General features: G+C 33.1%; 2 protein-coding genes across 9 annotated transcripts; one reads left to right on the top strand and one right to left on the bottom strand.

Annotated features, from left to right (window-relative positions):
- Positions 1–6285: 6285 nt before the first annotated feature.
- Positions 6286–10701, bottom strand: LOC123195598 (biotin synthase, mitochondrial). The gene is made up of 6 exons (XM_044609397.1): positions 10413–10701; positions 9448–9627; positions 8802–8908; positions 8038–8243; positions 7208–7347; positions 6286–6748 (listed from the first exon to the last, which is right to left on the bottom strand). Exons 1-6 carry the CDS (start codon positions 10614–10616, stop codon positions 6446–6448), a joined length of 1140 nt encoding a protein of 379 aa, XP_044465332.1. The 5' UTR covers positions 10617–10701; the 3' UTR covers positions 6286–6445.
- A 9143-nt stretch (positions 10702–19844) lies between these two features.
- Positions 19845–25415, top strand: LOC123196791 (putative pentatricopeptide repeat-containing protein At1g16830). Of its 8 annotated transcripts, none has more exons than XM_044610918.1 (6): positions 19845–20103; positions 20657–20726; positions 21130–23066; positions 23154–23236; positions 23988–24310; positions 24414–25415. In XM_044610918.1, the coding sequence occupies exons 3-4, from the start codon at positions 21330–21332 to the stop codon at positions 23229–23231; spliced, it is 1815 nt and encodes a 604-aa protein (XP_044466853.1). In that variant the 5' UTR covers positions 19845–20103; positions 20657–20726; positions 21130–21329; the 3' UTR covers positions 23232–23236; positions 23988–24310; positions 24414–25415. The 8 variants fall into 8 exon arrangements, with proteins under 8 accessions (XP_044466853.1, XP_044466850.1, XP_044466851.1 ...); XM_044610915.1 differs by having other exon boundaries at positions 23836–24310; XM_044610916.1 differs by having other exon boundaries at positions 23154–23330.
- The last annotated feature ends 202 nt before the right edge of the window (positions 25416–25617 follow it).

Raw genomic sequence — 25617 nt, 5'->3', positions numbered from 1 at the left:
TCTTCCCAAGTGTGCACTATAGTTGTTGTTGTCATCACCTTCACTGTAACATGTGACCCAAGTACAAGAAGAATGTCAAAGTCATGTGGATGTATTGGAAAACAGCTAAGGTATATATAGAGTATAAATTTCGAGAGATAATGAAGTCATTATCCCGTATGCACCTTAATACAGTAGCATACCTATGTGAGGTAGGTTATGAGCGATGGGCAAGGGCATATTTTTCAGACTATAAGTATAATATAATGACTACCAATATCATTGAGTCATTTAATACACTTGTCAGACATATTCAAGGTTTGCCCATTGCTATGCTTGTCAAGTTCACTAAAGATACATTATAACGATGGTTTTATGAAAAGAGAAATCATGCAAGTAAATACATATTCAATAATATAACGTGTTATAATTGTGTTTATGTTTACTTATACTTAATTATTTATCATATGTATTGATATTTATATGATTTGCAGATACTTGCATCAACCTAATAACACCTCAGGAAGAGGAGAAGATTGTCAAACCTGTGCAAAAGTCTTCAAATTTGGAGGTGTGTCCTATTACATCTTAACAATACGAGTTTTTGGGTAGTGGCCAATATGATGGTGCGGTTAACCTTATGAAACGAATATGTACATGAAGAAAATTTCAACTATTGCATATTCCTTGCACGCATGTCATCGTCATAGCAATATATATGAAGTTTATTCATCACTTGTGTTCAATGGGTGTATTCTTACTATAACACCCCCTTTTACCATGCAGTTTACGCGAAGGTTGTCAAGCTATTAAGGGATCAATTAGAATGGTTGCATGCAGACGAGGCATACATTATCCATCCATCATTTGTCCATTTTCATTGCATGAGATGTTCAACAAATAAAAACAAACGTCTTTTACAAGGTGAGGTTATTGAACAACTAATTTGTAGTTGATGTCAGAAACTTGTGCATACAAGATAGAATTGCAAGAGTTCTATTTTGATACCTAGATCTATACCATTAAGTTCAGTAACTAAAAAGAAAGGCTAAAGATAACTATATTTGTGATTGTACTTGTCTTGTTACTTTATATATAAAGTTTGTGATTGTATTTTTTAATTTTTTCTATAAAACTTGTGATTGTATTTGTTAATGTATCTAAAAGATTTGGTATTGTAATTGTTCTATATGTCAATGTTGATTTCATATATCCATTTTTAGTTACTTTTTTGTTGACTTGGCCAATCAGTTATAGTAACTATATAAAGGACAAACATATAGACATACTAAAACATAAAACATACAAATGAATAAACATATCTAGATATACAAATGCTCTTAATATAAAGATCAATCAGTATCTTGAAAAAATAATTGTATGGCTAAGCACGTGTGTAGGCGTAACAAGTCCTCGGCCTCAAAAGATAAAGGTCAATCAAGTGTCAAGCACTCGATATAGCGTAACATGAACATACCACAATCACCTGATAGGGGTGTCTACTACGGTATATCCACCACTAGGCCCACATGACACCAAAATGATGTCACAACTAGCAAATGTGGTATCATCGACATTTACCCCAACATCTTTCTACTAAACATCTTTGAGTCAACAGTAAAACTTTGTAACGAGTCATAAACTGTGATTTCTCACTCCTTAAAATCCAGGATGTTTGCTACCTAATGTATATTATCGAAGTTTATTAGGATGAAAGCCTACACATATTAAAAAAATACATTTATTAGACTTTAATTAATTGACCCTTGTAAGGTAATTGATTATCAAATTTGAACCTTATCCGTTACACCAAGGTTGCAAATGTAAGTTATGGGGATAATCTATATCGACCAGTCGTATGAAAAGTGGAGGAAACTTGTAATTATACTAATCTTTCATCCATACGGCATACTCGTGAGATATATATGCAACAAAATAACCGAAACTATAGTCAAGTTCTGACAGACCCCCTCCATAACATCATGTTGTTGTCGTACAATAATCCAAAAAAAGAATCCATGTGCTAAAAAATAGATAATATAACATGATCACGCATCTTAGTGACAATCTATATTAAAAAACTAAATTACTTGCCAAGTGAACCTACCTCGTCGGACAACCATCCAAATGTGTCTATCATTGTACCCCAGAAGGAAATTTCGATCCTCATCCCTATGTCATACACTTCTCTTTTCCCGAAGAAGTCCGGTTCAACATTCTATTTCTTGAAAATTTTCCCACGTTTGATCCTCGACAATCGCATAACAGGCCTCACCTGTTGGATCCTTGGTTTTAACAAATTTGTGTATGGGCTTTGAACGAGCAATCCCTTCTTAACAAGTCAACCATGAAGTGTGCAAAAGTACTATACCAAAACAAATAATATATTATTTAAAATTATATTAACTCATAAAATTTTCAAACCTATTCTGATACTTTCTATAACGTAGGAGTCATGACCAGAAAATTCTCAAGAGAGGTCAGATCGATTATATCAAATTTCTAGACTAGTTGGTGTTAAATACAAAAAAATAGTAAATAAGTAATATACTTTTCATTCATACGTATAAGATATAATAAAAACCTTAATAAAGTTTGTATACCTAAACTATCTCCCCCTGTGTCAGGATTTGAACCATATCGTCCCCTTAAGAGGTAACGTCAATGAACTCATCATTTTGAGAGGCAATATCAATCACCTGTTTACCCTTGTTTGGGGTGTTGAAATAGAACAATCGGATATGACCTCAAATATTAACATTTTATATTTGTTAATCAAACTATTTACCTCAATCATCAAAGAAGGTGATAATGGAGAATCCTCATAGGGTGATCTATCATTGCCGACATCTTGTAACAATATTAACATTTTATATTGGTTAATCAAAATGTATAAAAAAAATTATAATGTATATAGTCAATATTGTATGTACCTCTACTGTCGGAACAGATGTTAATATGAGATCCCCTATCAATGCCCCCTCATCAACCCCCGGGCATTATCATAATTTTGATATTAACGAGTTAATAGGAAATATAAAATTGAATGTTGAATTCAAATAAAACATATGCAAATGATGTTATACTTACTTGAACTATCAATGAAGGTCATAATGGGGAATCCTTATAGGGTGATCCATCATTGCCAACATCTTATAACAATATTAACATTTTATATTGGTTAATCAAAGTGTATAACAAAGATTATAATGTATACAGTTAATATTGTACATACCTCTACTATCAGAACAAATGTCAATACGGGATCCTTCTTCGATGAGGCCTCATTAACCCCCAGGCACTGTCACAATGTCGATATTAACAATTTAATAGAGAATCAAAAATCAAATGTTGAATTCAAATATAACATATACAAACGACATTATACTTACCTAAACTATAAATGAAGGTGTTAACAGGAGAACCTTATGCGATGATCTCTCATCACCAATATCAAAAGTCAATATAAAATCTTCTTTCGATGGTCCCTCATCAAAAAATTGACATTATAACAATATCAACAATCATAAGTTAATAGATAATCAAAGTATTTTGGAAATAATATCTAAAAGATACTATAACAGTTTAGCACTTACCTTGAATGTAAGTGGAGATGTGAATATAGGGTTTGCATGTTTGCATATTTAATTAACATTAAATCATTAACTTTCTTATCTGCATGACAATATCTGTGTGGAGATAAGATCGTGTGTCCTCCATACGAGTCATCCTATTCTCTATATGAATCATTTAATCCAAGATAAGATTACTCTATCGAGCCAATGTAACATCAAAGTAACGTATAGAGAAATTTTGTCCAGTGACGTAGGGATAGTCTAACGTGTGCTCAGTAGTGGGGGGCACAACATGAGACTCTGGTGACAAGCACTTGAAGGCATAGGTCAGATGAGTGGGCACAATGACAAGAGTGGGCTTTGTAATAGTAGGCTGAATAAGACTCTCGATATAAGTCAGTACAACGATCGGAGAAACAATGTCAAGAGGAGCAGATAATGCTTCTTGTGACGAGTATAAGGAGGATGTTGATGAAAAAGACTGTTTATCCAACATTTTTGTGTATCAAACGATGTCATCAAACAAATCTTTAGCTTTCTCAATCAGAGTTAATAGGAAATTAACATCATTATGCAAATTTTGTTTAAGTAAACTTTGTTATACTTTATTCATATTTTAATCAATAATAAATTATTCCTTACTACATCTCTAGTGAAAATAATCAGGATAACATCCTATCTCAGGATGTCTTTCGAGTGTCACCTCAACATGCGTGTAGATCCAAAAACTAGCATGATATCCACCTATCAATATAGTGTGTCTAGCATTTCATGTTTTAAAACTGCAATTTAAACTTAAATCTGTTACTCTAAAAAATTACAATCATATTAAATCGTTTCTATTTTAATCAAATTTTTTTAAATTAATAAATGATGCAATTACTTGAAAAGCTAATAGGAACTCCATGATACCATTTTATTTCATAAGGTTTTTCTTTTTCTTTGTTGGGCTAGAATCCATACAAATTCAGGAGATATTGTCATAGATTGATCAATACGTCATCTACTACACTCGTACTCCCTATAGGTATGCATTGAATCCGTCAAGATGATTAGCTAATATCTTTTGAGAGATTGTCTTCCTCAAATCATTCTCTAATAACCTCATATGAGGATAATATAATAGGAACAATTTTACTACATCAATGTTGTCTTCCCCCTAAGGTCTCTGTTAGAAAATGTTACTCAAATTGACATATGTAACTAACTTATGCCTGTGGGAATATGTATGTTGGATTCGATTTGTGGCCTTCGACAGAATATATGTGTCAATATCCAACATTTGACTGAATCGAAAGTTTATCATAATGGCAAACTCGTACTGGCTAAACTTGACATCAATCTCATTAACTCTAAACCATAACTTATCACTCGAGTTTGTCTTGTTTACCACTTTTAGAATGAATGAGTGTACTAATACTTCACTAAATCGACTACCCTTAAGGTTGAGGACGTGCCTAAAACAAGTACATCAAAACATTTTTAACTGTCTTTCTATCAATATTTTTTTAATCATGACTCTCACATTTCTATATCTAAGCATTGTAACTTGAGCTTTAAGTGTTTTTTGATAAGAAATCTCATTTCACCATTTTCATCATCCTTTTTTCTCTTTTGTGGAGCTCTTTGTAAAAAAATTAAATTACAATTATATCAATTTTATAGTAAAAATATAAAAATTCTTAACATAGATGTATTATTAAAAAAAAAAAATCTCAAATTCGAATTCTACACACTAAGAAAACCTTAAATAAAAAAATTTTCAATTTGCCCAGTTATATGAAAAATATTAAAAACCCTTATTATTTAAAATTTTTATTCTGCCCCTAACACCTATCATGCAAATTCGTGTAGTGGAAAAAATTTTAAAAACCACAATTTGCCCCTTACCACACAAATTCATGTGTCAACTTATTTTGCATATTTGCACATTTGCCCCACCACAAAATTCACTATTTAAAAACTCGCAATTTAGCCCCCAACCACACAAATTCGTGTGGTATAGAAAGTTTGAAAAATGCACAACACTTCCCTATCTCTAAGAAATCTCATCACAAGAATTCGTGTGGTGAGCGAAAAATTCATGTGATAAGAGCTAAATGCACATGGTGAGATTTGATCTCCGAAACTTCATTTTTCAAATCTCATTACATCAATAATCAACTTAACACATAATTTAACACAAAAACTCTAAGAAAATTAATTCAAATCACCAACAAATCAAATAATTACATCAAATGTTTCAAATCGAAACCCTAAGTCTAAACACCCAAATATCACATCCAATCGCCTAAATCTTACATTAAAATGTATAAAGACATAAAAAAGTTTGTTTTATTGACCTTTTCACCCATTTTAGTTGTCTAAAACGTCGCAAAATTCTCCAAAGGAAATCAACTGTGCTTGTGATTTTGTGGACTACAAATACACAAATCATGTGGCTGAGGAAGGGGAAACACTGTTTTTACTCGTTTTCACTAAGAGAGCAATTTCATCCTTGCAACTTTGTAGGGCATTTTCGTTTAGAGTTTGAAATTTGGGGCAAATTTTCTTTCACCCATAACTTTAGGGTAATTTGTTAACTTCCCTATATTTTTTCACTTTTTAAGGAGCTGGTGGAATTTTAACTCATAAAAGGGCATGCATGTTGTTTTTAGGAGGTTTCATGTGATTTTGTAAAGTTTCATTGACAATTCCTAAGCCCAAGCCCTAGTGAATCTGGGACTGGAAATGCTTTGAAAATACTCAAAAATATAAAAATTTCAAACTTCTCCACTTCCAGCCCCTCCAATGGTGAGCTAAATATTTAAATGAATTCCGCACTAAATTAAAGGCATTTTAGCATTAGCCTATGAAGCATAAACCTAGCAGAGCAATTAGCAAAGTAAAGATCATGCAGACACAGCTGCTTTGCACTTCTCTTCTTCACAAGATCTTGCTTCCTCTTCAGGGAAACTGGGAGGTTTTGTTGTGAGCCCTAGAATCTTGAACATGAGTTGATCAGCATCAAAATCGTTGTTAGGAGTTGTTAAGAGCTTTTCGCCAGTGAAGATCGAATTTGCACCCGCAAGAAAGCACAATGCCTGCTCAGGCATGGAAAATCGAACTCTTCCTGCAGATAACCTCACCATTGCCTTTGGCATGACTATACGTGCTGTACCGATCATCCGAACCATTTCCCATATTTCAACTGGCTGAAAACAAATTAGAAATTGATATCCGTTAAGCTTCCTAGTTCTCAGAGAAAGAAATACATTACTTCTTATTATCACACACTACACATATAATCAACAATTATTATTTTCCAATTATGCGGCAATAGAAACTAAAATTAGGGGTTGTAGCCATTTTCAATATCAAGACTCCAATAATATTTTTTCATCATAATGCATGGATTTAACCACACTATTATCTATCCTAAATACAGATTCTAACTTCAAGCTCGACCAGTTACCAAACTTCTAGGGACCCTCTCCGATAACTAGTGCTACAAAACATGCCTCATCAACGATCTAATAATTCAACATAAAGGATAGGCCAAAAATCATGTAAAATAAAAATAACTTGAATGACAAAATAAGCTAGCAGTCAAAGATAATATGCACTCAACCAGCAATTTATACAAGTGTTGTGTTAATCAAGATCAAATTCACCTTCTGATCTTGGAGGGGTGTGCCTTTCACTGCAAGAAGGGCATTGATGGGAACACTCTCTGGATGAGTAGGAAGAGTTGCCAAAGTATGCAATAAACCAACTCGGTCTTCCTCTGCTTCTCCAAGGCCTATTATCCCTCCTGTTAACAAAAAGTAAAAGTGACCCCAATAATCACATGTAAGAGAAGAACAGTTTAACTTTGAAGATAAACAATGCATGTTAGTTTCCAGGAGTCACCGTAAGGTAAAAACAAAAGGTCACAATTGGAAAAGGATATCTCAAGTTTCTGTGGGAGGTGATGAATTGGAGGCTAGAAAAAGACATTAAACACATAACCCGAATCCCAAATGACAAATATGTTCACTTCAAAACGATGGTAGAAAAGTAATTCAATGAAACAGACTATATTCTCTCATGTTAGGGAAAAAGCATTGAAACCCATCATGATGGTGACTTTGAAACACTGAAGAGATAAGTTTTTTTTCTAAATTATTACAAATAGTTTATAATTATTACATCTATATTGTTGAAATGGCACGGCCATGACACAAAGAAGCAGCAAATGATATAAAACCCAATTAAGGGTAAATAAGAAATTTTACCATACTAGTGTGGCACCAACAATTTTAATAATGGACCATTTGTCCAAAGTGGTTCCTAGGCAAGACAAGGAAAATTGACCAACCTAAACATTATCATTTCTTTTTTCATTCTTTTCCCATTTGTGGACATCCTATTCTCATTTAATGCAGATGTTATAGCCAGATAAGAATCCGTGGATACAAAATATTTAAGATGATATCAGAGTCAAACTTTAGTACCAAATCACCTGAACAGACATTGATCCCAGCTTCACGAACATGTTTAAGGGTTTCCAAGCGTTCATCATAACTTCTTGTAGTGATAATATTTGGATAATATTCTCTGGATGTATCAAGGTTATGGTTATATGCTGTAAGGCCTGCTTTTTTAAGCTCTAAAGCCTGCTGCTTCTCCAACATGCCTAACGTACAGCACACCTCCATCCCCATTTCCCTGGTACATGGAAGATTCACAAGACAACTTATACATGTGATGGATACAATAAAATGCCTTATAAAGGTTAACTGAAATGCAAAATTTCACATCACAAAGTAAACAAAAAGGACATATGGTTCCTGTGCATTATAGTTGTTCTTTCAATTTAGGAAGGAAACAAAAAAATGACATTTATCAACAACAAAATTGGCATCATGAATGTCAATTGAAAAGGCAATAAATGCAAATCCACGTTCTGCAGAGCATATGCATATAAATTGACTGGAAACTGAAATTTTTGTCAAAACATAGCTTCACATTATGATAAGAAGTCCTTTCCAAATAGTTCAAAGACATGAAGAAAATAAACACAAAACAAGATGATAAGAAGAAAAGAGGACTGATACGGCATGAGATACACCTCTCTCACTTGTCAGTAACTTGTTGGTAATGTGTCTCCACAGTATGGTATAATAAATTAATTCATGTTAAAAAAGATAAAAACTATTCAAGCACATCAGAAAATCAACTTCTATTTTTACCACAATAAACTTTTCTTGAATGTTGCCTTATTACCTTATTTCTTTCACATATTCAAGGATGTTGTTGAAATTGGTCTTCCTCCCTATTGTGTCTCTCCACGCAGCACCCATACAAAAACGTGTGCTACCAGCCTCCTTTGCCTAATAAAAGATACAACAATTTTGATATCATAATGAATAGCATTGTATTACATTCAATTGCACAAAAATCAACCAATAGTCCATTGATATTTGAAGCAAAATCTATCAATTTAAACTTGACACTGTAACAAACTAAGTCAGTTTTAAAAAGAATTTTCATTAGATCAATTTGTCAGAAATTCACACAAATTATGAATATTAGAGATGAATCAGAATAATTAAGTAGGTCTTCCACTGAACTCCATCATGATTAGGAAAAAAGAGTATTCTCTATTAATAAAAATACAGCAAGCAACCATGAAATAGACAAAACAGTTCTTCAACGAAGAGAAAAAGTCACACTTTTCCCCTATTTCGGAAAGACAGCAAATAATCACATAAGTGAGGAACAAAAAAACATAGTTTTGCGCTGAGACCATAATGCAAGATCTCCCAGTAACACGGCCAGGACAAAAGAGTAACTCACTATGACATAAAACAGTATCTGTGAATTATACTTGATAGTGTAGTACAAATGCTGTAAAATTAGCTTTGCTCACCTTCTGTGCTGCTTGCATCACAGCCTCCTTGGTCATTAGCTTTTGTGCTTTTATTCCAGTGTCATATCTTGAGGACTGAGGACAATATGAGCAATCCTCACTACATCCACCAGTTTTGATAGAAAGGAGAGTGCACTGCTGCACCTCCTTGAAGTTATGAGTATGCCTGTGAACTTGAGCCTAAAATCAGAAATAACCTCCAATTAACTCAACCATACAATAATAGCAGTTGCAGTACCAGCAGCAACATCAATGAACAAATTTTAAGCAAACTATAAAAACCTTGGACAGAACACCAAACTTATTAAGCTACCACTTGACTCTTAACTATTAGGTAAGAATCAACCAAACCATTAAAATTCAAGTCTAGAAAGACATGACATTAAATGTACTTTGATCCCATATAAAAGTCTCATGGATCCCATGAGCTAGTGGAGCCACGGCCTACTCAGGGTAATCTTGTAGTTCCTACAAATAGAGATACTGGGGTCAGTCTACGGATTTTACTTCCTCCATTGCATTATCCACGAAGGGAGATTATATACCAACTTGTTTGGAAAGACATTATATCATCAATGGATTGAAACTGATGCGACACATAGGATTTGAACAAGAAATATTAACTCTGATAACATACGAAAACTGAAAATCTTAAACTATTGGGCCACAACCAACACAAAAATTGAACTCTTAAGATTCACACAACTAAAAATGAACTTACTTGACCAATTAGAAATAATCCCTCTTTACGCGCTACAAACTAGACCATAACCAATGTCAGTGGCTCAACTAAAGCAAACATCACAATGAGAATTCTATACTTTCACAAAAAAAAAAACCATAAGAAATTAACACCCAGATAAATAACAAACTTCAAAACAAGAAGTCAACTAACAAAACACAATTCTACACAGAACCCACAAAAAGTAAAGCCATAAGCAAAAGGATTAAGAAGTGAAACTGACTCCATGGAAGAGGAGATCGAGAATAGGAGAGTCGTAAATGGACTTAATCTCATCTTTGGACCAGTCGTGTCTGGGACCTTCACTGATAGTTCTCTCAGCTTCAACTGCAGCTGCTGAATAACAAAAACAAGAGTAATGAAATGGGGAGAGTTTGGACGGTCTTAAGCTTCGCTGTGAAGTTAAAATAGAGCGAATCGACAGCATTTTTCTTGGTTCAGTTTGAGAGTTCGGGGAAGTTTTTTGTCGATGAAAACTGAACTACTTTTGCTACCGAACCTTTGACGAAGTAGTTTTGTCGTTAGACAACTTGGCTTTAGAAAGTGCTAGATGGACGACTGTGATGCCATGTACTTTCATTGATCCAACGACTGACATTTTATCTTTATTTTTTGAGGCTGAATTCATTTCCTACCCAGACTTCGTTGAATTTGTTGATAAAAATCATTAGATGAAAGGATGTAAAGATCATTTTCCATTAGAACTCAATATATCCAACATCGCACAATGTATAGGCTCGTCCATATGGTCCGGTGAACCCGAGACCCAATTATTTGACTTAAAAAACTCAGTTTCGGATCAAACAAAATTCAATCTTTGGGCAAACTTGTACAAATTATCAAACTTAAACTTTGAATAAAAGCTATTCAAATGGAAAACTCAATAGGAACGAAAAATTCATTCTAGGCGATGTAGGATCTTGGAGTCCAAGCCCACATTGAATTCTACTACTAAGTTAATTAAGACTCTTAAAACTATGTGCAAATTCTAATCGTATGGAATATATAAGTGAACTACGTGCACATTCTTTTTTTGTTTCTTTGTAGTAAGCAACACATAAAAAGAAAAAAAAAAGAACAAATTTTAAGTAAAACATAAAGGTAAGAGGGAAGTTAAAATGAAATTTAGTTATACACAGAATTTTAAATTTTTCTCAAACAACAACCATGGATTAAGTTATATCTTCACACATCTATCCTTGTGATAGTGGTTCATACTTCTTTTGTTTTCTTAATTTGGTGTGCTTTTCCATTTTATTGACTTTTTCATTGATATAATTCGAAGAGATGAATGGAACAATCAAAGTTATTATATACCTATGAACCAAAGTTTGTGTATATAGTTAATTTAGGTAATGTTTGTAAGGATTATAAGTAACTATGAAATTGGACTCCAAATGAATTTTTTTACCTTCACATGAATTTTCACCTAATCAATCCTCCTCATCATATTTTACCAAGTAGGCGTGTCACCAAACATGTGTCATGTCATTTTTCACGTGTTTAATAGTTATCACATTATTTGTCATTCATCTTTAGCGGTTATATCATTTTTTATTGTCACGTCATTCTTTTTACCTTTATCTTAGATCTTTAATGTTTTTAATATTTTTCATCCTACTACACTCTTGTCATAGTCTTATATTACTAGACCACATGTTTCTAGTATTCTATGGATCACATCAAGTTATTTCTAAGAGTTTCGTTGACAAAATCTCTAGATGCAACTTTGTGTCTTGATGGAATTCCAACATCCATGTACTTTAGTATTTGTAGTTGATCATCAATCAATGTCAAATAGATGGACTTGTGGTTGCCCACTCAATCTTTTCTTATGTTCTCCTTTCCATCACCTCTCTTTGTTCAACTTCTCAACTTTGCCTGGATAAGATCAAGTTGTTATTCTTCCCAACTTCATGCACCACTTTGTAAACTTCTTTTCAAGGTCGATTTGAGATTTTTTCCCTTGTTTGGTTTATTTGTCTATTGTCACACTAGGCAAGTTTGTAAACTAAAGGAACCCAAGGTTGTTCTTGTTCCACGATACTGGTTCATATTTTTAATAATAACAAACTTGTTAGAAAGTTTCTAATTAATAATAGATTCAAACCAAGTTGTTATATCATTGTGCCAGAAAATTCATATGAGATTGGGTAGGAGTGTATTTATTAGGTTTTCAAACCTACTAGGGGTGTTTTTGTAAGTATTAAAATTATAAAACAAAAATAAAATAAGCCTAATACAGGCTTGAAACCCAAAATTTTTAATGAACCGAACCTAAACAAAAAATATAAGGCTTGAATGAGTAGACCTTAAGCTTAAACCTGAAATTTTTTTATGAGTTTGAGTTTGAGTTTGAGCAAGTCAAACTCGGTTTAGTAAACCCAATTGACAACCCTAATAATGTATCCACCATTACATCCCAAGGGATAGTCAAACGTAGGCTTGAATGCAAGATACCAATGGAATGATTGGCCAGCCAAAGGCCACAATGATTGGCCTACCGTGTCCTTGTGTGTTAGAGTTTGTGGCACACCCTCCACACAAAAACCATTAGACAAAGAGGGGACAGGGAAAACTACATGCCAAAAACTTCTTCAACCTTGTTTCTAAATGGGGTGCCTGAAGCACGTCATCTTCTCATTTCGTTATTGCTCATTCTTGTTAGACCAAAGTGTTTGGCCTCTCCTTCTTCGTGCTCACTCATGTTTTATTGATTTATCATGTGGTAAAGAGAAAAAAAGGAAAGTACATACAAATATTTAACAGTGCACAACGCAAAAGATTCTAAATATGAGAAGTCATTATTGGGTTCAAGAAGAAGGAAATGAAGAGCGGGAATGAAGCGAAATAAGGTGTTCATGCTCCGGTTACAGATAAACTTCTCCTAATAATGTTTAGTAATAAATTAAGGCGGCTTGCTTTGACCAAGACTTTAGTTTTTGCTTCATCCATGGAGTGGATGAATTTACTAGGAAAGAAGGAGAATTGGTTTAATTTGGAAAAGGAGAGAAATAAAAAAGAGAGAGAATCAATCATAAGCACTAGCAATAGAGAAATTGATATAATGTTGCTTTTACTAAATTTCTTGCTCCTCTAATGGATTAAATTCCTGTTGTAATGTTCTATTTTAATAATTTTTTTATTTAGATATTCATCTTTTTTATTTTCTTTTTCTTGTCTGAACATACACTTGTTGAGTTGGTGGTGGGAAATGGCAATGAAGGCACAGAATTGGGTGAGGGAGACGTTGATGGTAGTGATAGAAGTTCAAGGTTGGGTGAGTGAGATGAGGAAGGAGGCAATGGAAACTCATGGTTGGGTGACAGTGATAATGAATGCGATAGAGATGAGAAAGGTTTAGAGGGTTTTGGGAGTACTTTAGGTAGTTTCATTTTCGGTGTATAGTCAATTATTTATTTGAATACATTTTTGAGGATAAAGTTAATTGTAAAAATTTATTGATAGGTAAAAAAATTGATTTTAAAACTTAAAAAGGCTTTCATTAATTAAAGTTTGGATGATAAATTATTTGAATTTTTTTTTATGGTAGAAGAAAATAAATTGTGATGCAATGTAAAAACACAGAAAGAAATTTACAACTCAGAATCAGTTGTAAATGCCTAAATGGGTGGTTAAAAGGAATGTTATTTTCAAACTTGTTTCTCTTTATTTAAGAATGCATTTGAGAGATTAAATTGTCAAATAAATTTCTCTAATAATAAAATTTGAAGAAGTTATGTTATTTTTATCAATAAAACTATGTATACCAATTTTTGATATACAATTTGTATACACAGATGAGGTGTTATCATGTGATTGAATGTTTCTTTATCATATGATGACACATGTTTTAAAATCATCTAATTACATGATGACACATCACTGTGTACATGAATTGTGTACCAAAAATGGGTACACATAGTATTACTCTATTTTTATATCATTATTGCGTGGTTAAAATTTATAAAACAATGAATTAGGGAATATTTATAAAATTGAATCTCTATTATAAATAATAATCCCTTTGTAAAAAAAATTAACCGCTTAAAAACATGAGCATAACAGTTAAGAGGCTTGATATAAATATAATTACTAATTCAAATATAAAATAATTTTTGTACCAAAGAATAATAAATTAGTAAGATTTCAAAGAATGAAAAAAGAGTTTTAGATTTTTTCTAAATGTCATAATTTTTATTAAAACTTACACAGATACATAATTTCAAATTAGAGTTAAAGATTGTTAAGATTAATAAATCAAACAAAAAAAAAATCATTACATCATTAGTATGATCATATTTTGCTATTTTAAATGAGTAATACTATGTGTACACACTTTGGGTACACAAATGTATACACACTCATATGTGTCATCATATGATTGGTTATTGTTTTATTCTTAATTCAAAATCATCCAATCACATGATGACACATATAAATGTGTACATATTTGTGTATCCAAAGTGGGTACACATAGTTTTATTGATTTTAAATTTCATGTATTTGCTAAGCGTCTAAACGTTTTTTATTTTTTATTTAAGTTTTTGAATTCATGTTCATGTTCATGGATTTTAGGGCTGTTGGGTGAGTTTTATTTTTATTTTTTTAACAAATTTAAGTTTTAATAAAAGGTTCAGTTGCCATGGGTTTATGGTTAAAATAAAAAAAAAAAAACATTTTTCTAAGGAAATCTTATAAAATTTTTTACAAAACCCCTAAAATCGGTGTGAAAAAATCGTTAGCTTCTCCATGCTCCTAAAAGAAATTTTATCTACCTCAACATTTGCATAAAAAATTGTTGCAAAGCCCTTACAAAAAAGTATGTGACATTTTTTTTATACATTGTGTGAAAAAAATGTTACAATTTGGGTATTTTCTTTCTTGTAATTATCAATTTTTTTTCCATATTTTATGCATCTTAAATCCACGCATAAACATCTAATAAGACAATTCATACTGATATTTACATATGGATGTAATGATGTTTCCAAATTTTAAAAGTTGATAGAACAAACAAGATTTTTCGATTGAATGGGCTAGGGTTTAAAAGGGTTTTGACAGATGGTTAAAAATATAAACAAAATTATATTTAATTACTCGTTATTAATTACATAAGTATATGGTACTGTAATCAATTTAGCAAAATGAAATTAAAATTTAAAAACTACGTATCAAAAAACCTAGAATTGAAATTTAAAAGGGTTTTGACAGATAGTTAAGAATATAAATAAAATTATATTTAATTACTCATTTTTAATTACATAAGTATATGGTACTCGTAATCAATTTAGCAAAATGAAATTAAAATTTAAAAACTACGTATCAAAAAACCTAGAATAGAAAAATATCAATTTGCCTCCCTAAATGATAAATATAAAAAAAACCCCAACCTTGAACTCCCTAATTCAAGAGTTAAGAACTGCTTTAAAACTGACACTTCCCCACTTCTTGCAATCCCACAAGCTCATCAAATTTGAAAAAGTGACTCTTTCCCTTTACTCATGATCCCAAGAGTCTAACAAGTTTCAAAACTAACTTTTTATCCCCTACCTTGTGATCTTACGAGTTATTCATTGTTTAAAAACTTGTAAAAACCTCCTTTTCCCTAAATGGTTTCACCTCATGATTTAGCTTGCGGATTACAAGTTGTGATGACAACCCACAAGGTTGGATTTCCCAACCCAAAATGCATTTTTCAACTCTCATTTCAACAACAATCAAATCTACACCTATTTTAATACAAAATTTCTAACAAAATTCATCCAAACACAAAAGATTTGATATAATCATTATTCAAAACTGAAAATTTAATATAACAAAGGCCTAAAATCTTCATTCAATCGCTTAAATCTCAACATCAAATTGAATAAAACATGACAAGGAACGATGAATTAACCACTTTTGCCATTTATGTCACCGAAAAACTAGAAAAATCGTCGGAGAAAAGAGTTGGACGTCGCCTCTCAGATTGCCTTACGTCACCTCACGTTTTTTCTTGAATTTGCATAGTGAATTCGCAAGAATTATGAAGTGGTGGAAATAGTTAAGGTTTGTTTAATAGGGGGTATGTTGATAAGCTTGGATAAATTTGTTTTGCACGCTTGACTTTTAGGTATTTAATATAATTTTCCAAAAAAAAAAAATCATGATTAATATACAATTCAATAGTCATCAAAAATGAAAATATTTTTATTTTTAGATTGGCCAAAAGACTTGTTCTCACCTAAGGTTAAGTGTAATCTCAAACTTCTACCATTCAACTTTAAAAAACCCATAGTCCAACCTATAAGTAGGGTTGGACGCGAACCGAGCTCGTTCGAGCTTGAGCTCGAGCCCGAAACGAGCCAACCCTATACGAGCTCAAGTTACTCGCCAAAATTTTCAATTAAAAATTTTGATACAAAATAACGTCGTTTTGACCAATATGTATTAAAACGATGTCGTTTTAATAACAAAAAACAAGTCGAGCTGAATTCCAACCGAGTTCAAGCTTAGCTTTCACAAGCTCGAGCTCAGCTCGTCTCAAATCTAACCTTAACAATAAGCAAAATTCTATTAAAATTCTCAATTAAAGTTAAAAGCAAAATCGTCATATAACAAAAAAAATTTTAAAACTAAAGTTTTATCACATTTCCCCCTCAATTTCAAAATCTAACCATTTCCTCCACCCAAAGTTTGAAAAGTATTAATTTCACGTCTAGAGTTTTGGAACCATCATCAGAGATGACGAAATTCGTCATTTTTGGTCGCGTTCATCTTCTCACTCAGATTATCTCTCCCTGTGGATGGGAACAAATTGATAGGAGGAGATAAGTTGAGAGGGAGAGCTAACATGACCAAAGAAGGCGAACTTTACTGTCTCTAGAGAGAAATTGTCACTTTTCAAACTTTGGGTAGGAAAAAATTGTTAGATTTTCAAACTAAGGGGGAAAAATGCAATAAAATTTTAGTTTTTTAAAGTTTTTGTTAAATGATGATTTTACCTTTAACATTAACTGAGTTTTTAAATAAAATTTTACTTATGAGTGAGAGTTTGAATTTTTTGAAAATTGAAAGGTATGAGTTTGGGTTTACACTTAACCTTAGGGGGGAACAAGTCTTTTGGCCTTTTAGGTTTCACCGAATCTTATGTAGTGTGGTACCGAAATGGTTAAATCAAATCTAGAGTCACAAGATTATTATACTATTTGGCCTCTTGCTAAAAAGGCCAAAAAGAAATTTTTTAAAAGGCCAAAAAACTTATTCCTACCCAAAGTTTGGTTTAACCCCAAACTCCCTCATATTAACTTTTGACACTTTAAATACCCACATTTTTGTTAAAATTATTTGTTAAGGTTAATAGTAAAATTCTTATATAAAAAATAGGCCAAAGGACTTATTCCCACCCATTGTTTACTCTTTTCCTAAGTTCTCACTCTTTATCTTTCAAAAACCCTTTTATCTTTCAAAAACCCTTTTATCTATCCATGGATTGTTAAGTCTGTTAGTTTTAAAGATAAAACACTATTTTACCAGTAATATTAAAAGTAAACTAAAATTTTATCTCTTTTTCCCCCTAGACTCTAAAAACTAATAATTTCTCTCTAGGCTAACTTTTAAAAGTAACATTTCCCCCTTAGGGTTTATGTTTCATTCTTCAACACCATCTTTGACGGCTTCTCCCTCCTAAGGCCTTTTCTCCCTCTAACGACCTCTCTCTCCCTATCTCTCTCTTCGATCGATCGTTTAAGATGGAAGATGAAATATCGTCTTCCTTGACAAAGATGAAAAATCTTGTCTTTATTAGGGAAAACAAAGCCAAGCAATGCTTCATCTTTCCATCTTTGTTTTCCACATTGAACGACTGACCAGAAGGAGATATAGAGAGAGAGAGAGACTGTCAAAGAGAGAGAAAACCTCGGGAGGGAGAAATCGCTGAAGAATAAACATAAACTCTAAGAGGAAAATGTTACTTTTTAAAATTTGATATAGGAGAAAATTATTAATTTTTAGGGTTTAAGGGAAAAATGAGATAAAATTTTAAAACTAATGGGTTTGGGTAAAAGGGTTTTTGAAAGATAAAGAATAGGAACTTAGGAAAAAAATAAACTTTGGGTGGAAATGAGTCCTTTGGCCAAAAATATATAAAAAATTAGAATTTTATCTCATTTCTCCCATTAGTTCAAAAAACTAACAATTTTCTCAGGTTCAAAGTTTTGAAAACTCACATTTTCCCTCTTAGGGTTTATATTTTCCTTCTTTTTCTCTTATGCCTTTTCCAATTGATAGCCGACGTTCTTGCTCTACTGCAGGTGATGACCTTCTTTCTTTGTCAATCTCGATGACACGATTCTAGAATTGGTCTTGAGCTCAACTGTTTTCTTCTTTGTTCTTTGATCTTAGTCTCGATCTTGATTTTTAGACAAAAATGCCTATTCTTTGTTTGTCTATCGATCTCGATTGATTTGATTTAGATAAACCTTCACCTTCATATTGAAAATCAATTAAAATTGAAGTAGAAGGTCGTCGTTCAAATCGGAGAAGAAGAATAGGTGCTAATGCATGCAATTTCACCGAACACGAGCTAGACCGTTAGAGAAGAGAATTAGGCTAAAATCAGCTCTATCTTAGGCAGAGAGGAAAGTTGGAGACTGAGGATGTTGGCCATCTAAGAGAGATCAATAGTTTATGGAGAAGAGGCAACTGTGGATGGTTGCAAAAATATGGGGTGGCAGTGAGAGAGGGAAAAATATGTGGGGGTGAGTAGAAATTGCCAAATAGTAAAGAGAATTGTAAATTTTTTAAATGATATTTTTATCCTTAATAATAATAATTAAATTTATCAGACAAATAAATATTAGAGCATTTAAAAATTAGCGTATAAAAATTTAGGGATACAGTAGCCGTTGTATTGGTCCTTTTAAAATGACAATATTGGTTACTATTTAATGTTTCCTATAAAAGAAATTAAAATGTCAAAACTCATCAACGGTTAAAGTTGTTGAATTCCATCGAAAACAAACATAAAAAAGTTATGTATTTGTATTAAAACTTATTTTTAATATAAATTAATATTACAAATTAAATTTTCATTATTAAAATTTCCCTCTCTTTCGCACAAAATTTATCTCTTTCTCGTTCTTCCGAACAAAATGTGCAAGAAGCTCTCGACAACTCTAATTCATTCTAAATCCAACTTCATCGCTCAAGGTGATTGAAGTTTTAACTGTTACAAATAATATTTTCAAATTAGGGTTTTAAATTTTAATTCTTTTATTTTACTTTTCTGTTCAAGCCCTAATCCCAATTGAATCAATTTGTTGTTTGATTATTATATGACTACTTGTCAATATATGAGTGGCATCGAGGGCTTATAGTCATATGACCAACGGTTAATACCATTCTTCAAATAATATCAACTTCGTTCTTCTCCCTTTTAATAGGCATATTATGAAGAGAAAACCAATAATTTATTATTAAACTAAAAAAAGTATTAACAAAATGGGAAGATCGAAGATGGGTTGATATTTAGATTTTTAAAAACTATGCGGTAAAACTATGCCATTGAACTAAACTTTGAATGAGATTAAATTTTCGGCCAAATTAAAAACATTAAATAGTGTCCTTACATAAATATAAATATGTTAAAAACTATAATGTAAAAATTATTAAAGCCTGCAGCCAGCCGCTCTGCCTCCTTCCCCTCATACAAATTATAATACACCAACCATTCCCTCCTCTATTATCACCCAGCCGCTATTACCCGCTCCTTCACCGCCGTCTGACATTCATGCATCTTCTCTCAAAGCAGATTGATTCCTAGAGGCAGGAAAGCTCTCTCCTTCATCATCCATTTGTGTTGTTCCAACGAAGACTTTTGCGTGAATTGCCACGCTCTGGATATTCCAACGGCTGCTCTGGGAGTTCTAAAGGTTTACTCTAATTGATTGACTTCGATTTTCCTTTATTGTTGTTGATTGTTAGAAGGTTGTTTGTTTTTTATTCTTTTATTATGTTGTTATGGTGTCAGATACTTTTTCATTTTAAAATTTTTGGTGGTGGGTTAGTTTCCCATTTTTCGGTTGTGGAGAAATGGTTCAATTCATGACACTGCAGTTGGTTTGTCTGTGTTGACTGTGGGTTGCGTGGTGGGTTTGTGAGCTCTTAGCAGCCTAGCCGTCAGGGTGTGAGGGATGATTTTGGACATAGCATTGGGCATTAAGTATTGAAAAAGTTCAATAGTTAGCAGACATGTGAAATAATTTCAAAACTTGGTTTAGTTTGTTAAAAAAGGCTTTTGCTTTCTGAAAATCTATAGGAGAAAATAAAAATGGCTACTGTAGGGTTTAGTCGAGAGGTTTATGGCTTTTTTATCTTTGTAACTTAATTTGGGCAATTTTTGTATAAGAGTGGTTACTTTGAGTTGGTTTTCACTTATTGATAGTTGAATTTAAGTAATTTATTGGGTTTAATGTTTTCATTTAGGTTTCTCTGCTAGCAAATAAAAATGTGCATTGGAGCTGAGAAAAGATTTAAAGATCAAGTGCTCTTGTTGGTATACTCTTCTGCAGTATCTGTTTGTTGATGTGTTCTTCTATTTGTTACAGCTTGTTTTTGTTGTGTCATTGTTCTCTGAAGTAATGCTTTTGTTCAATTGCAAATGGACTTGCTTTGGCTGATGGAATCTGCATGTAATAATTAAATTAATCAAATTATATAGAAGTTTTGATTAATCAATTATTTAAAGCTTAATCATACTAAGATGTTAGATGAATTACAAAGTTATAGACCAATATCAATGTTAGATGATATTAACCTCTGCCTAATTAGATTTGAGGTATTTTGGTCTGGATTATGTTTATATGAATATGGTTTTTGTTGCTTGATTATTCTATCAATGGATAATTCATTTTATATATTCTTGATTAGAATTCTTGTATGTGTGGTACTATTTTCAGGAGCAATGGATGATTTCTTAATAAGATGCAAACAACTTGTGCTGATCATGGGATTGAAATTCTAATCACTGTCTTGGACCACTGTTGTGAATTTATGGATTGGAAGAAGCATATCTTTGATTAAAACCCTTTTCACCATTCAGCCCTCTTTTTTTTTTTGGTGCCACTTTCTGTTATCCTTTGAATTTGCATAGCTCGATATGCTGTGGAGATATAGGAGTTTGCTACACATTGTGCAACAAAGAAAATTTTGGAATACACTATCTTTTAAATCAATCCATCACATATGTGCAACAACGCACCATGTACCAAATAATTATGACCGAGATGAATATTTTCACAATAAAAGGAAACCAATCATTCTTACAGCTCCTATGATATATTCAACTTTGTTGAATTGCCCTTCTGATTTGATTGCTTTGTGTTTTTTCCTTTGGTGTGCAAAACAAAGAAATTATTTTCATGATAGTCAATCAATTGGTCACATGATTAGTGTCGTTGCTCGTTTGACTGAACAATACAAGACTGTGAGAGGACTTGTTATTGAATTAGTGAATATTGGATGTGTAATAAAGGCACAAACTTTTATGCTTTTGTTGAGGATTTATTGGCGTGGAGGATTGCATGAGAGGGTTTTTGAGGCTTTTGAGGAAATGAGGCGCTTTGGCTACATGCCTAACACATTTGCACATAATGTTATTATGGATGTCTTGTTCAAGGTTGGGCATGTTGAGCTAGGTATCAAGATTTTGAAGGAGACCAAGGTGCCAAATTTCTTGAGTTTTAACATTGCATTGTGTAATTTATGTAAGACTAATGATTCAGATACGTTGCGGGATGTTATTAGGATTATGTTGAGAAAGGGGTTTTATCCCAATGTTCATACATTTGAGATGATTTTAAATTTTTTCTGCAAGAAGGGTAGGATGGTGGAGGCATATCAAGTATTAGGTCTTGTCCTTACATTGGGAACTTCTTTATCTGTCAATGTTTGGAGTGCATTGATAGATGGCTTTTGTCGCTTGAGCAAACTTGATATTGCAGGTTATTTATTGGGAAAAATGGTTGAGACTGGCTGTACTCCTAATGTTGTAACATATACATCTTTGATTAAGGGATTCATGGAATCCAAAATGGTGGATAATGCCTTTGGTATTTTAAATACTATGGAGTTAGAAGGACAAGCCCCTGACTTGGTCTTTTACAATGTATTAATAGATTGCTTATCAAAGAATGGGAGATATGATGATGCACTTAGTCTGTTTCATAGTTTGTCACAACGGAAATTGGTTCCAGACTGTTATACATTTTCTTCTTTATTATCTACTTTATGTTTGTCTAAGAGATTTTCACTTTTACCGAAGTTAGTAAATGGACTTGTGGTAGAAGCAGATCTAGTAGTTTGTAATGCACTTTTAAGTTACTTTTGTGAGGCTGGACTTCCATCTCTTGCTGTGGAATTATATAATGATATGGTGGGTAGAGGTTTGAGACCTGATAGGTACAGCTTTGTTGGATTACTTTGTGGACTATGTGGAGATGGAAGAATTGATGAAGCAGTCAGTGTGTACCAAGGGATTGTCATGACTCAGAATGCTCTTGATGCACATGTACATACTGTTATTATAGATAAACTTATAAAAGCTGGTAAATGTCATAGAGCCATTCGATTGTTTAGAAGAGCCATTGTAGAGAAATACCCACTAGATGTTGTATCATATGCTGTTGCCATTTGTGGACTTCTTAAGGGTGGGAGGATTGGAGATGCATCTACGTTGTATGGTCAGATGAAAGAGGTTGGATTATCTCCTAATGCTTACATTTACAACATGATGTTGTCTAATTTCTGTAGGGAAAAAGATATTAAAATGGTCAAACAATTGTTGCAAGAAATTATTGAGGCAAGAATTCATCTGAACTACAGGACATTCATGAGGGTAAATAATTTTGTATTTGAATTTCATCTATCTTTTTCATCCCCAAATGAATTAATGGAAGTGTTGAATTGTTCCTTGATTTTGTAGGTATCTTTTCTTCGACATGCGCTTAGGAAAAGAGATGATTCAGATGATATATTGATGCAGAAATTGATTGAGCTCTGAGGCAGGTAGAGTGTTTGTTCCTTGATTGCAGTGAGTCTAGGGATGATATGCCACTCTCTGGTGCTCCTTCTTTCATCATAGGAATCTGCTTGCTTCATGGTATCTGTCCTTTCCTCTTTCTGAACAAAAAACATACAAGCACCAAGATAGCTTCAGTTCTTAGGATTTGGATGCCATGTTTTCTTGCAATAGCTTGTTAATGTATTGATAATTCAGGGACCAATAATTTTTTTCTTCAAATAGAATGTCTAGTCATGCCCAACTATTGAACTTTAAGAATTTCCCCACTCCCTCTAAAATATGAAGTAATGGTATCTGCTTCTTGTTAGGAAAACTATTTGTATTCTGTATTTGAAACATGGCACATGATAGGCCCTTCAAATTAGGTCATCTTGATACTTTCCATTTCTGTGGAGTTGAGATTATTATATTCACATCATTCATGTGAAGTTCAGCTGAGATTTGACGTACATTCTACCTTGTTCAATTTGTTAATTAGGTTTAGTAGGGTGGTAATGAACTATGGTTTTGATGCCTACACGATTGAAAGTTTCTTTGTGCTAATGCGAATAAATAGGATTCTTCACTTGATTTTTTTCCTCGGTGCCTTTAGAGGAGTTGCTTAGATATGGTGCATGCCAAAAAGTGGAAAAGGTTTCTTTCTGCCTTGAAGGGCCACATTGAATGTTTGACTGATGTTGCATTTTCTCCTGTGCAAAATTATTTGGCTACTGCTTCTCTTGTCTGGACTGCAAGGTTGTGGAACTCTGCTGGATCTCTCCTGAATATTTTTGAAGGCCATCTGAATCGTTATGCGCAAATTTCTTTCCATCCATTAGGAAAATACATGGGAGCAAGCAGCTTTGGTAAGACATGGAGACTGTGGGACATAAATACCTGAGTAGAGTTGCTTCTTCAAGAAGGTCACAGTAGGAAAGTCTATGGAGTTGCCTTCCACCATGATGGATCAGTGGCAGATTTTTGTGGACTGGGTTCGTTGATACGTGTTTGCAACCCATGCACAGGAAGAAGTATTCCTGCCTTTGAAGGCCATGTGAAGCTGGTGGAACTTTAAATTTGTGTAGTACTTTTTCTTTTTGCTATTGAATTAATTTTCTTTTGTGTTTGTCTAAATATAATATTTCAGTAAGTTAATTCTTTTTGTGCTAATTTTTGTTTTAGGTCCTTGGCCTTAGTTTTTCATCCAATGGATATCTATTGACTAGTGGTGAGAAAATACGTGTTGCATATGGGATTTGAAGACTACTTATATTATTCCAGCACACTCGAGTATGATATCACAAGTGCAGTTTCAGCCTCAAGAAGGGTACTTCCTAGTGACAGGCTCGAATGACATGACAACTAAGGAGCATTTTCTTTGTACTATATACATTTATATAGGGGTGTGACTTGGCTTGAGCTCGGCCCGATTATCTTAAAGAGAGCTTGAGCTTGCCGAGCCAGTAATATCTTGGTTCAAGCTTAAGCTCAAGACAAGAATGAATGGTTCGAGCTCAGCTCAAAAAATAACATTTGACCCTTTAATTTTCAAAATATTAATTTAAACCCTATAATTTATATATTTATCAATTACCCTCTATATTCAAAGTCATAAAGCAAAATTTCAGGGGTATAAATATAAGATTTGAAACTATTAGGGTATATTGATATTTTACTCTAGTTAAGCTTTGAGCTCACTAGCACACTGAGCCAACCAACATCAAGCATGAGCTTGGCTTGAGAGTTGAACAAGTTTTTGTTTGGCTTATTTCAATTTGTGTGTACTTAGGTTTGATCTGGTGAAGACTTTAGGCTTATAAAATTCTAATAGGCCACATGTCACCAGAGTATATAAAAGGAAGAAGGGCAACTTGGGAGATGCAACACAAGATAATGTGGAATTGGTTACAAATGAAGGCTTGGGATTGAGACGAGGAGGAGGGAAGTAGAAGCTTTTCGGGATAGAGTTGGAACTTTTAAAAAAGGCTGGAAGGGAGGCAAACATCAAGGAGGGAAAAACAGAAAGGAAAGGGAAGGATTTTGGGTGCTATAGCCTAGAGCATCGAGCACCTCTGTTGCCGGAATTTACTTTCTGTTTCTGTCACTCAATAAGTACTGGAGAGTAGACTCCAATAAGTTGTAATTCAGAACCCAATCAATAAAAGAGAGTTTGATCGTTCCCTAGTTGTCATTTGCATCTCCTGCTTATGTTTCTAATTATATGATTGACTGTTTTGTGGTTTGGTAATTAATATACTGGAAAAGGAGAGGATTCTGCAGGTCTGTGGCAGATAAATCAGTGTGAGGCAAGACAGAATGCAGGAAGGATGTTCAGCTGAACCCAGGCTCATAACAAATCCTTGTAAGGGCTGATGTATGTTGGTGC

The sequence above is a fragment of the Mangifera indica genome, chromosome 14 (assembly GCF_011075055.1).
Source record: "Mangifera indica cultivar Alphonso chromosome 14, CATAS_Mindica_2.1, whole genome shotgun sequence".
NCBI lineage: Eukaryota > Viridiplantae > Streptophyta > Magnoliopsida > Sapindales > Anacardiaceae > Mangifera > Mangifera indica.
This window is presented reverse-complemented; position numbering and strand designations above follow the sequence as displayed.

What these genes read in the sequence shown, in the direction of transcription:
- LOC123195598 (XM_044609397.1), bottom strand. Translation starts at nt 10,616, where the DNA reads ATGCTGTCGATTCGCTCTATTTTAACTTCACAGCGAAGCTTAAGACCG. An exon ending in TCGATCTCCTCTTCCATGGA is followed by an intron (nt 9,628 to 10,412) that starts GTCAGTTTCACT and finishes TTCTGATTTTAG; the next exon opens with GCTCAAGTTCACAGGCATAC. An exon ending in TGGGATCAATGTCTGTTCAG is followed by an intron (nt 7,348 to 8,037) that starts GTGATTTGGTAC and finishes TTTTGTTAACAG; the next exon opens with GAGGGATAATAGGCCTTGGA.
- LOC123196791 (XM_044610913.1), top strand. Translation starts at nt 21,330, where the DNA reads ATGCTGTGGAGATATAGGAGTTTGCTACACATTGTGCAACAAAGAAAA. An exon ending in ACTACAGGACATTCATGAGG is followed by an intron (nt 23,067 to 23,153) that starts GTAAATAATTTT and finishes TTGATTTTGTAG; the next exon opens with GTATCTTTTCTTCGACATGC.